This window comes from Nymphaea colorata, chromosome 3, assembly GCF_008831285.2.
Source record: "Nymphaea colorata isolate Beijing-Zhang1983 chromosome 3, ASM883128v2, whole genome shotgun sequence".
NCBI classification, from domain to species: domain Eukaryota; kingdom Viridiplantae; phylum Streptophyta; class Magnoliopsida; order Nymphaeales; family Nymphaeaceae; genus Nymphaea; species Nymphaea colorata.
Genome location: NC_045140.1, coordinates 23,606,859 through 23,620,194, shown reverse-complemented (window position 1 = coordinate 23,620,194; position 13,336 = coordinate 23,606,859). Strand labels below are relative to the sequence as shown.

The 13,336-nt window shown below is 37.5% G+C and overlaps 1 protein-coding gene across 1 annotated transcript; it reads left to right on the top strand.

Annotated features, from left to right (window-relative positions):
• Positions 1-5,533: 5,533 nt before the first annotated feature.
• On the top strand, positions 5,534-11,743 carry LOC116250503 (putative chloride channel-like protein CLC-g). Its single transcript, XM_031624154.2, has 7 exons — positions 5,534-6,021; positions 6,769-6,969; positions 7,077-7,254; positions 8,103-8,365; positions 9,606-9,875; positions 9,999-11,127; positions 11,284-11,743. Exons 1-7 carry the CDS (start codon positions 5,834-5,836, stop codon positions 11,449-11,451), a joined length of 2,397 nt encoding a protein of 798 aa, XP_031480014.1. The 5' UTR covers positions 5,534-5,833; the 3' UTR covers positions 11,452-11,743.
• Positions 11,744-13,336: the final 1,593 nt, after the last annotated feature.

The following is a 13,336-nucleotide window of genomic DNA, read 5'->3' as shown; positions in this document are numbered from 1 at the left end:
TTCACGAGCAGTCAGACTTTCTTTGGCAAAAATTCTTTTGATCTCCTGTTAAATTGTGATCTTTTACTAATGGGGTTGTGCGCGACAATAAAATGAGCTCTTGAATTCTTCGTTTTGGAAGCTAATTGAGTGCTTATTTTGCATGTAATCTACTCGTCGGAATGTGATTCATGATGGGTTTCGACGAAAGCAGTGGTTTTTTCATAGTGTTGAGAGAAATCACTTTTCTGCCTTAAAATTTCACTTCCCTGCTTTCACTGGGCGTCTGGCTTCATATTGCTCACCTGGGTTTTGCACCATTAGTTAGAAAACAGCCATTTCTGATTAATTCTGGGATATTATTATCTTAAATTTGTGTCCATATAATAAAAGAACCCAAATTTACTTACTAAAGACAAACAGTAATTTCATTAGTTTGTGTTAGCATTCTTGACTGTAACCTATGTGATTAATTATATCCAGGGTACGCTGGGAAGCTGGTGAAGTCTAGTCACCAATTTTATTCTTCTGGGTATTATTTCTTTGGACTACAAATGATGGATGTGTGACACATGTATGATCCCGAAGCACCCTTAACCTCGAAAGCTTTGGCTTCTTTGAGTACCCAAATGCAAACTTAATTTTTTTTATTAATATTTCAAATAATTGTGTGATATCTTTCTAGTAACATTAGTTCAAGGAAAGCCTAATTGTATCAATAAGGTCAGCATAACTTTCATGTTAGTTTCTTTGGGTGAAAAGAGAAGTTTTTATCGATCTAACAATTCATTTTTCTACAAGAAAAGTCTTTTTTACTACCCGTAGAAAACTTTGCTTCGTTTTTTCTCAATAGGAGAAGGTTAAGGTGGTGTGAGTGTGGGTATGTGACAATTATTTAGGCATGCCTTCGAAAGTTATCCTGTTTGCAATCAATCACCCTTTACACCAAGCAAAGATATCTGACGACAAACAAATCCTGAACACTGGAGCATCTTATGAAGAAGATACGTGTTAGGTAGAGCGATGGCGATTTCTTTGGCATACATGGTTATGTAACTTTTAGTGGCGGATTTGGATCACTCGCAAATGGTCATCTTTCGTGGCACGCTTTTTTGATTTCCACCATTCATTGCAAAGCCTCCGAGTAGCGCTTCTAGCTATCATGAAGACTTTCTAGCTGCCAAATTTGGTTTCTTACTTCTTTTCTACTGCTTGTTTTTTTTTTATTTTCTTTTGTCTCGTCTTTTCTTGGCTTTCTTACTCTATGAATGTTTCTAGTTTCGTTTAATGCAAGTTATATATATATATATCTCTCTCTCTCCACACTCCACCCTCCCCACAACAAATATTCAACTTAATCGAGCTGCCAACAGAAAATTAATTGTTCTTCTTGATTCTCTTCAAATGGGGATAAGAAATATGAATTAATTGTACTCTATAAAGAAAAATTTATATATTGAGCTTTTCTTAATCTATCCTTTGTAGACCAATTGAAAAAACATAGTTAATTAAAAAAAAAAAACTTCTAGACGTGGAAATTATATTCACATTGTAAGAGATAATATAATGCGTGTTCAGAAAACGGCTTTCACATAAATTTTGTTAGTAATAGGGCATTCACCTATATATTAACCCAATATAAGCATAAGTTTTTTATATTATTAAATCAAGTAGCTTTGTGCATCTCTAATTTCTCTCTCTCTCTCTCTCTCTCTCTCTCTCTCTCTATATATATATATATATATATATATATATATATAAAGAGAGAGAAAGAACGTTGACTTCAAGTTCACTCATTTCACGGACGGCCCTGATAAAAAATCGGTTGTTAAAAGCATCGTAAATTTTGTTGTTAAAAGCTTTTCAACAGTTGCTGCACCATAAGTCATTATTAATATCATATAATTATGATGATTTTTTTATATAAATATTTTAATTTTTAATCATCCAACTTTTAGTGTGTATATATATATATATATATATATATATATATATATATATATATATATATATATATATATATATATATATATATAAGCGTATAAATTTCTTGTTAAATTGCATTTCAACGGTTGCTGTGCCATAAATCATTACTACTGCACCGCAAATCATTACTAATATCTTAACAATTTTTTTATAAAAAATTTAAAATTTTAACATCAGACATATTTACTACCTTGAAAATGAAATTTTTAATCTGTCAGGAATTTTTTGTTCATCGACATTGACTAACTTGAAAATGAGAAAAAAAAAACTGAGACAAAACTAGGAATTAATGTTAAATAACCAAAATGTCTTAATTAAATCAATGGCTAAGATCGTCCTTTGTGAATCTAGAACCTGGAGTTTTGGTTAATATATAGAGAGAGAAAACTGGATCCTTCATGAATCTATAACCTACAGGTCCTCTAAGAAATTGACATCGGCTCTCGATTTCGACCCCGTGTATGGATTCAACTGAGCACATGCTGTGGATCCAGATCCAAAAACATCTACTCGTTGCTGGCCCCACATCCAACCACCCCATTGCCTTTATGAAGCACCAGTCTTGTGGATAACCATTGGAGAGGAGATCCACCATTCTCATTTCCCATGATTTGGGTTTTCTTTTTTTTATTACGCCCATTATTACTCGTATACTCGACCCGATTAGATTGAACTGCTAGTCAAAAGCACGAGTCTAGTTATTGGTCAACTTACTTGTGTGCTCGACCAGAGCAGGGGATCTCCTCTCCAAGCTACTAGTAAAAAAAAGGACAATATAAGTGGGCATTTGATAGCTTCAGATATCAGATCCATGACATCATTAAGAATTTCAAATCCCTGTCCCATCCAACATCAAATAAGAGCTAAGTATCTCAGATCCTTGTGATAGTCATAAAATCCGATGTTGGTTTATATTTTGGATCCTACATAAAAAGGATCTTAAAAAAAGATGGGATCTGAGATCTTCGGCCATCAAACACGCCCCGCCCTTAGTGTAGTTGTCAATACGTTTTGGATATTGCAAACTTTGGTCTTTGACTTCGGGTTCGTTTTTTTTCCTTTCAGTCACACTTTGGTATGAGTATTTGTCACAACGTCAGAATTGAACCCGGTTTGGGTCCACTATTTACCGGATCGGACCTAATATGATCTCTTCGATCTGTTGCCGACCTGAACTTGGAGCTAGACCCGAATCTTAAATCTGGATCTAGATTTGATGTCCTAGTATGATTAGTGTTTGGATTTGGTCACGACTCAGAGTAAGGCATGCATATCAATTTGGGAATTGGATATTTTCTACTTGTAGTTTTGGATAATAATTCGTTTTGGGCAATTAATATTTTCTCGAAGCATAACTCGCCAATTGAAGACCACCGAACGTAGAAAAAAAAATTCCGATTACACATTCCTTTTATTTAAGACATTAATTTTTCTGTTATTTTAATTACAATTAGTAACTGACATAGATAGTCAAGGGCCTGGAAAATGGATTTATATTATTTAAAATACCTCACTAAATTGTTACTTTATTTTTTTTCCTCGAGGCTCTTTTGTCATCTCTTCTCTTGGATGTGCAATGCATTGAATTAGGGATGTCAGCGGATTGGATTCGAATTGAATATACTCTTAATCATATCCACTTTTTCGAATATTCAAATATTTGGATTCTAATTTGGAGTTGAATACAAATAAAGAAAAATCATATCTGAATCTGAATTCGAAGTCCAATTTTACAATCTGAATTGGAATTTATATTTATATCTGAATCTGAATCCAAATTTGCCAATTTTCCAAATGTATGACCATTAGATATATGATATTTGTTTAAAAACAAATTTGATCTGAATCTATATCTGAACCTGAATATAATAGAATAATGTCATTTTTTGAATCCAAATCGATCAAATACCCAATTTAAATGAGATATATTGACATTCTTGATATTCTAATAAAGTTATATAATAAAAGTTTTTTCAGATATTTGCAACTCTACCTTACAAATAACAGGGGATGTTTGAAAAGGATGTCAATTTATTAGAGCATCGTCAATTAGTTTATGCAATTTAGTAAAATGCTATTACACTAAAATCACACGCCCTTCGAATTTACTGGATTTGGATAAAATGTAACCGTGATCATATCCAATCACCTGGGATCTTGCTCGATTTGACTTATCAAAAAGTGTTGAAACATGTAACCGGATTGAGATATCCAACAAAAACAAAACAGATAGAATTAGTTATCCAGATCCCGGAACCGTCAGATCGCTGCACATGGACGGCTCGGATGTCAAGCCAAGGCCCCCAAGTTCCACGTGCCCTGTTGAGGTTGGCCTTCAGGTGGGTTACGTACTCCGGACGGACTCTCGAGGACAGGGAGCTTTTTTTTAAAGTAATTTTTAAGAAATCCAAGTAAATGTTTCACGTTTCATTCGTACTTTATTTTATATTATAGTCACAAATAATGTTTTAAAATATTAAATGGTGATGAATAAAAAAAATATGAAAAAATACGATAATTTTTTAAAAAATTTAAAAACTTCAAAATAAAATAAATAGAAAACTAATGAAAAAAACATATATTTGAAACAAAAAAAAACTGCCTGACATTAAAGAAACTAAAAAAATTGAAAAAAACTAAAAGAATATGACATGTTTTTTGCGTTTTTAAATTTTTTTTTTAATTTTAAAGTTTAAACGGTCAATTAATTTATCAGAAAAAGTTTTATGAGAGTTTGACTGGGGAGGACGTGCATCGAAGGGTGAAGCCGTTGGGTGGAAAGAGCAGGGACGTTAGAAGACGATGGAATCTCGGGGGGAGAAGAGACAAAAGGAAAACGGCTCCAATTCGATGTCCGCAAACCTTTAAAAAAATAGGGACAATCGAATTTTTTTCTTTTCTTTTTTATATGGTCCAACTTTCAAATGTAATTTCCTGGACGAGTCTTATGCTTTCTTAAATCTTGAGAGAGGCTCAACTTTTGCCAATATAATTTCTGGCCACATATGTCGTTTTGAAAAAGAAGTGTCGTTTTGAAAAAGAAGTTCCACATACGTTACAAGTTTCATCCACCAAGAGAGCATGTTTATTATCACGTCACTAATTTGCATTATATCTTTGTGTGGAACTGCTCTGTTGGGCCCACATCTAGATAATGATGCAACCAGAACCTCAAGATAAAAGGGAATGGAATGGGGGACCTTCAATCTTCTCCTTCATCCAAAAATATACATATATATATATAAGCTTTATATTTTTATAACTAAAAGAGTGTGAAGTTGGGAAGAGGTACTGTGATATGGGCAATTACCGGTTTCAAAGAAATTACATATTTTCATATTAGTATCTAATATTTTTTTCTCCTTGAAAGTATTACCCGTTAGTGTCTTTTATTCAATTCAAATATTTTTAATGCATTGACATTTTGCACAAACAAATGTTAAGGTTATAAAATTTTTATATTAAAGAAACTCGTAAAATTGAGTTGTGATAATATTGAGTTCCTTTTCTAGATTATCACCGGAAAGTTAGGAGATTAAATGAAAAGTCTCGGAGGATTCGCGGCGCCAACGAAGAAGAGAGAATATAGCTGAAGAATTACTGTGGGTGACGGGGGAAAGGAAACCAGGAAGGAGGGTGAAGATCGCCAAGTAGTGAGCAAAAAGGCCGCCTTCTCTTCTCCTTCTTCCCCGCCAACAGTGACGCCCTACGGCCGAGACGTGCGACGCCAAAAAACTCTGCGAGTCGAGGCTCTCTCTCTCTCTCTCTCTCTCTCTCTCCTTTACAGGCATGCGATCGGTCGGGTGCAGGATCGTCCGGTGAGATCTCGCCAGAAAAGTCCAGGGGGCGGGGAGAGGGAGAAAGAGAGATGGAGGAGGAGTTGATGGCCAATGGCGGAGAAGAGGAGGTGACTTCGGATGGCGGGGTCGGCATCAGGGAGCCGCTGCTGGAGCAGCACCGTCTCAAGGTCCACCGTCTTCAGTCCGGAACGAATATGACCTCTCAGGTCGCCATCGTCGGCGCCAATGTCTGCCCGATAGAAAGCCTGGACTACGAGTGAGTGCTCGTACCTCTCTCTCTCTCTCTCTCTCTCTCTCTTTCTCTATGTTTGTTTCCCGCATAGATCGTTTTTTGGCTCACTTTCGTTTTACAAGCATCCGATTTTCCTCTGTGCCTCCCGTAAGTCAGCATGTTTGAAGATTTTGATACTTCGTCGCCGCGTTAGGCTGTTCGTTTTTTTACTTTCTTTCCTTTTCCTGTACAAGTTCTCGGTGCTTCTCTGTGCTCCTAGTAAGTCTGCATCCTTCACTGTCCGATTACAGTTTTGTGCTTATTTGGAGCTCGAGTTTGTGTAGGCGTCGGTATGTTTAGAAACGTCGGTAATGTGATCTTAATTCGATGAAAACGAATAATGAATCTTTGACATGTTCTGTTCCGAGGATCGGTAAGTTTTTTTTTTTTTTCCCTTTTGGCCTAGAATCATTAGAAATTTGAGTTGTCTTTTCCTCAGATCCGTAAACTTTTCCTTGTATTTTTGTCGTGCTTACAGCATGTTCGTGTTGACGATTCTTGAATTTTGTTTGTACCTTGTAGAGAAGTCAGTGTAGTTGTTTTCCTTCTGAAAAGCTTGGGAAAGGTCATAGATTTGTCTCGGCTTTCTTTATTGCTAAGAATTCAATATGTTTATTCATGCATCGGTTTGTTTTTCTGGGGTTGATGTTTTAGACTACTCAAATCTAAGCAAAGAATTAATTCGTCGTATTTTATGGCCTTCGCTGTTGGTGATCACGGTATGCTTTACAGGACAATCGAAAATGATTTCTTCAAACAAGACTGGCGTAGCCGAGGAAGAGTTCAAATTTATCAGTACATTGTTCTGAAGTGGACCATATGCTTTTTAATTGGTATAGTTACGGGTTTGGTCGGATTTTTCAACAATCTAGCCGTGGAGAATGTTGCGGGAATCAAGTTTGTTATAACTTCAAACATGATGCTCAAACAGAAGTTAGTACGCTGCTGATTTCAATCTAAATAAAGCATTTCTTGTTATGTGTTTGTGTTAAAAGGAAGAACCTTTTGTTGGTTTAATGCAATTATTATGTCTTCTGCAGGTATATTTTGGCATTTGTTGTGTTTGCTGGGTTCAACTTTGTTCTTATTCTGTTCTCATCACTTATAACAGCATGGATTTCTCCAGCGGCAGCAGGTTCTGGTATACCAGAAGTTAAGGCTTATCTCAATGGAGTGGATACGCCAGGAGTATTTGCTCCACGTGCTCTGTTCGTAAAGGTAAGCTTGGTATTCTGATGTCTTTGTTTGTCTTAAGATAATGCAATCTCCCATTCATTTGTTTTATTAGGTGCTACTTGAAAATTTGTTCTAGTTCAATTTGAACTCCATTGCTAAGGGATAAGAATTTCAAGATCTTGTTTTTGCAATTTGTTGAACTTGTTTGATGGTTCAGAGTCTTCAGACAAGCTTAGCATATATGACCAATGAAACTTAAACATGTAACAATGTGATAGCAATTCTGTTTTGAAAATACTTTTGCTTCCTTTCCATATGCTTTGACTCTGTGGCGAATGTTATGTAAGAAAATGTGGAAGACAACTGCTAATTGTCAGTTGCTTCTTGACACGTTTTACTTCTTGCTGTTAGGCCTCAGTATCTGTTCATACTTTGACCTGCAACACTGGCTGACTTGTTAATTTCTTGTAACTCGTAAGTCTCAGGGGCTCAGAGTGCAAATCATGGCCAGTTTCTTGCATTTAGGTAATCTAAATTTACCTGATCATAGACTCAAGTCTTCCAGTATATGTTGCAAAACTGATGCTCCTTAGGTTTGCATAATCTTGATGCCAGGAAGTATTGCCTTCTTTTCTTTCAATAAAAGAAATCAAAATTAAATCAATCTTTTGCATTTTCCCAAAGGTACTTAGATCACAATCCTGAATTCTCATAAACCGTTATATTGAAGCTTAAAGTAGCCATCTACTTGGTTTTATCCATTTCTTAGCCATGAAACTTGGATAAGTTCTCATTTCTTGTTTTTAGTTGTTATCAAGTTCCATCCATGAATGGAAGAGCACACATTAAAGTCTATGTGATGTCACATCTCTATTCATTCATGGATGCAGATAGTTGCGTGTATTGGTGCTGTATCATCATCACTTTACGTGGGTAAGGCTGGTCCATTGGTGCATACTGGTGCATGCATTGCATCAATCTTGGGACAAGGTGGCTCCAAAAAATACCGTTTAACATGCAGGTGGATACGTCAGTTCAAAAATGATAGGGATAGGAGGGACTTTATAACATGTGGCTCTGCTGCTGGGATTGCTGCTGCTTTTCGAGCACCTGTAGGAGGTGTCCTGTTCGCTCTGGAGGAAATATCATCCTGGTACTGTACATTTTTTGTTTTCTGATTTGTTGAAGAACTTGATTAGTTTTCATGTGAGGTGAATATGCTTCATCCTCAAGATGGTTCTTTGTTTTGCTAATTATGGTTGTAAATCAATTTAGTTAAATCTTTCCACAGTGGAGCTGTTTTTAAGGTCTCACTTCTTTTTATTTTTGTTTAGTATGCCATGCTATTAAACTTTTGTTAGGAGGCATTTGATGACAAGAAGCTTTTGTAATGCAAAAGTTCTTCCTGTGTGCAGTATGAAGAATTCTTCAAAAAAAAAAAAGCTTTTTCTTTGTGTTATCTTTCCTTTTGGTTTAGTACTAGGGGTGGGCATGGCACAGCCCCTGATTTGGAGTCGGGCTGGGGCCTCATTTTTTGCTGCCCGGGCCTGTTATATATATATATATGAAATTATATAAAATTATATTTGAAATTAATTTAAAAAAAGTTAGGGCCCGGGCTGGCCTGTGACCATTTTCTTGGCCCAGGTCGCCCGGCCCGGGCCGGGTGCCCGAAGGCCCAACGCCCACCCTGGATACAGCAGGAAAGTTTTCAAGAAGAAAAAGTTGGACCATCCTAGGACCCAACTTTTTCTTCTCATTTTTTGCCTTTGAAACACCAGGAGGTTGAAATTTTTCAATTTTTCAGGGATGTCAAATGCTTTAAATTTCACCAATTTAGATCTTTTGCTGGATTGCCAAACATTCCCCCTAGTCTGACTTATAGCCGGATCCAGTAAATCACTATTCATGGACACTGTTACTCACGGCTGAGGCTGCCTTTGTCATCTGTGAAGATATGGTTTTATAAAATGAAACATATTAAGGAATCTTGCCATTTGCAGATGCTAATGCTACTCTAACAGAGGAGGATCTTTTTCAGATAAAGAAGAGCTTACCAGGATTTAGCCTTTTACCCAACCTTAAGGTGGAAAGACTTAGGAATTAGAATAGTGGAACAACTGCATGATACTGCTTCTTGCCTGTTATTTTCATTTAAATCTTACTTGTGACATTGGTCCTCCTGATGCTTGCCAGCCAAATGGGTGTTCAGATTTGCACTTGTAAACGGTTGCTTAAATTTGGGAATGAGTCCCTTATGTGGCCATGTAGGAGCTTCCAAGAATGACTCCTTGGAATTGTTGTATTCCAGGGAATAAGAGCATTTTTTTGTTTAATGTAGATTATATTTTTTAGCCTTTCTGGATTTTGCTGACAATATGTCCATTGTCCAGGTGGAGAAGTGCCCTCCTTTGGAGAACTTTTTTCACAACTGCAATAGTTGCTGTTGTGCTTCGTGCATTTATTGATCTCTGTAATTCTGGCAAGTGTGGATTATTTGGAAAAGGTGGTTTGATTATGTTTGATGTGACTTCCGTAGATACTGCATACCACCTTGTTGATCTTCCCCCTGTGATTCTCCTTGGAGTTATTGGAGGAGTTTTGGGAAGCCTTTATAATTATCTCCTAAAGAAGGTTCTTCGGTTTTACAGTCTTGTTAATGAGTAAGATTTTGTTCTTATTTTTTGCTCTTTTATTCTTCTTTTCTTCTCATGGAATCTTTCATTTACATTGCACATAGAATTAGCCTATGTATCTAACTTGAAATCCTATGTTGTACTGTACAGGAAAGGCATTATTTATCAACTGCTTCTTGCTTGCACACTTTCAATTTGCACTTCATGTTGCATGTTTGGGTTGCCATGGTTAGCTCCATGCACTGCCTGCCCAACTGATACAGTGGAAGTCTGCCCCACCATAGGCAGGTCTGGGAACTTTAAGAAATTTCAATGTTCACCAGGTCACTATAATGATCTTGCCAGCTTGTTCTTCAACACCAATGATGATGCTATAAGGAACCTTTTCAGTTCTGGCACGGATAGCGAGTTCCACCGATCCTCAATACTGTTGTTCTTCTTTGCCTCCTATATTCTTGGAGTCTTGAGCTATGGTTTAGTACTTCCGTCAGGCCTATTTGTACCTGTTATCTTGACTGGTGCCACATATGGTCGCTTAGTCGGAATGTTGGCTGCATCACATTCTTCCCTTAATGAAGGCCTTTTTGCAATACTTGGGGCTGCATCTTTCCTTGGTGGTTCAATGAGAATGACAGTTTCACTTTGTGTAGTCATGCTAGAACTTACCAATAATCTGCTAATGCTTCCACTGGTTATGCTGGTTTTGCTAATATCCAAAACGGTTGCTGACTCATTCAACAGCAATATCTATGATGAGCTTGTGCGGATGAAGGGACTTCCATACCTTGAGACACATGCAGAGCCTTACATGAGGCAACTGACAGTAAGTGACGTTGTCACTGGTCCTCTGTGGTCCTTTAACGGGGTTGAGAAAGTGAGTAACATAGTACATGTACTCAGAACAACAAAACATAACGGGTTTCCTGTGATTGACCAACCTCCATTTTCAGACTCGCCAGTGTTGTTTGGTCTGATCCTTCGGGCCCATCTACTTGTATTGCTGAAGAAAAAGGTTTTCACCGCAACATGCACCCTCATTCAGGTGAATGAACTGAAGCAGGTTGTTGCTGATGACTTTGCAAAGCCTGGTTCAAGTAGGGCTGATGATATTGAGGACATAGAACTGACAGAGGAGGAGCTGGAAATGTTTATTGATTTGCATCCTTTCACAAACGCCTCGCCGTACACAGTTGTTGAGACAATGTCTTTGGCTAAGGCACTGATATCGTTCAGGCAGGTCGGGTTGCGACATATGCTGGTTGTTCCGAAGTCATCTGGTGTAAGATGCTATTCTTGCTTCCAGTTTTCTAATACTGCTCCCACTACTGTTATTATACATTTTTACTATGTATATCTGTTATCAGTGAACCGTAATTTATGTCTTAGCCAATTATTTTCCATTGAATTTCACTGTTTTTGCCCATTTCTGCTGCAGAGATCTCCTGTTGTGGGCATACTGACGAGGCATGATTTTATGCCTGAGCATGTCTTGGGGTTGCATCCATACCTGAAAAAGAGCAAGTGGAAGAGGCTGCGGTTACGTCCTTCTTCTTTGATTAAACTGTTTAATGCTTCACACATGAGCCTGAGGCCTAATGTATAGTCTGTTAATTCCGGCAATAAGTGGCACAAGGAGTTTTCACCTCCACTGGCCTTTACACAGCTTCCAGAAGTGGGAAGGTCTGGTGTCGGAACTACGACCCTTGAAAGGTTTCAACTTCCAGATGAGGTCAGTCATTCAACTCACGAATCCGCGCAATGAAATTTATCAGTTTATTCTTTTGCATTGTGGCCATTGTGGCCTTTTTTGGTCCGTTCAAAACTGCATTGACAGTTAGCATCCAATTAATGTCGGAATGCACTCTTGGCTTAATGCACAATTCTCTTGTAAATAAGTGCTTCTATCTCATTTTGTATGAGGTGTGTGTGAAGTTATGGGGTGACTGCCTCACAAACAGCTGATCACAGAACGTTTATGACGCACGAAGAAATTAGCTGGGCAGCTCGGTAAGCAATTAAAAATATTCAGCTAGAAGATGAACCGATTGCCGAGTTGCTTTATTTAATTGGACTGTCCAAAAGTGCTAAACAACGGCTTCTTGGGCATCGCTGAAGGGTTAGACGTGAGACTTTCTAGTTGAAGAAGGTCAAGAGTTCAACAGTCGGTCGTCAATCTGGTAGAGGTGCCTGAGAAACAAATTGTAAAAATATAAGGTATTTGTAGAGTTGGACTTGAGTAATCAAGTCCATGAATGACAATCAGATAAGCCGCTCTCGTTTGATAGCCATTATGTTTTATCATCTTTGAATATTTTCTGCTTTTTAGCTAATTGAATTAAGGAACATCCCACAAAAGTGCAGTTAAAAAGTAAAAGTTGGGAACTCGAGCGTGTTTCTGTTATCACGAAAGTTAGATATCGTTTGGAGACGGGGAAGGAAAAGCTGATGGTGGTCTCCAACAACAAAGATGGATGAGAAGGTTTAAGAGGCCTGTTAGAAGGGAGTCGATTTTGGCATCTCAGATGGTCTAGCATAAAAGAACATGTTGGCTGTATTTTTTTCTTCTGAACGATCGAATCAACAGCAGAGTGGGACAGGTGATGATGGACGAGAGGGCTCTGGATGGAAGATATGGTTTTGGATAAATGACAGACTGGCTTGGTCAGAGAGCATAGTTTACTGATGCCTTTGAAAGGAGTGAGTTGCAGTAACTAGAATAAGGGGTTTGGTTTTTATTTTGAAATTCTTTCTGTACATGGTTCATTATTTCTAATAAAGGAAGGGTGCCTACCTACGAAGATGATTTTATTGGAAGTCTCATTACGAGGAGAAACACTCCTGTTAGCCTTTTGAAAAGGCTGCAATTTATATCAAAACTTTACTTTGCTTTGAGCGTGGTAAGAGTGAAAAACCAATTCGGCCTGCAAAAGTTTATATTATTTTTTATTTGTACGGACAATTTCATCATCGACTCGTCTGATTATTTCTGAATTGGTTTTTCATTGTTCTCTTTTTATTTTAAATACTCGAAGTATGTATGGCTGGCATGGAAGGCTAGAATTTGCTAGATTCCTGTTAGAAAAACCATTGGCATGCCCTGATCCAGGGCTTGATATTCTAACAGCGATATCAAATTCGTCCAACCAACTTCCTGGATCCAGTAAGATTATACCCGAAACTGTGACAATAAGAAATGAGTAAGATTTGCATGGCTTCTCAACCAATATAGATTGGAAGCTGCAAATTGAAGGAAAACATAACTTCTAAGCCATCTATCAGTAGTCCTGACAAATGTCGACATTTTTAACCAAGTTTGGGTAAGACAACCACTTCCTGTAATTTGGTAAAATTTTGATCCAAACAGTGGCTTTGTCAAAAAACTGCAAGATTATTTATTTGATCAGGCACACCTTTCAACTCTGCCTCAACAACCTTCTGTTGATCAACCATATATGACATTGACCTACTCCCAGGTGCTCTGAGATGAC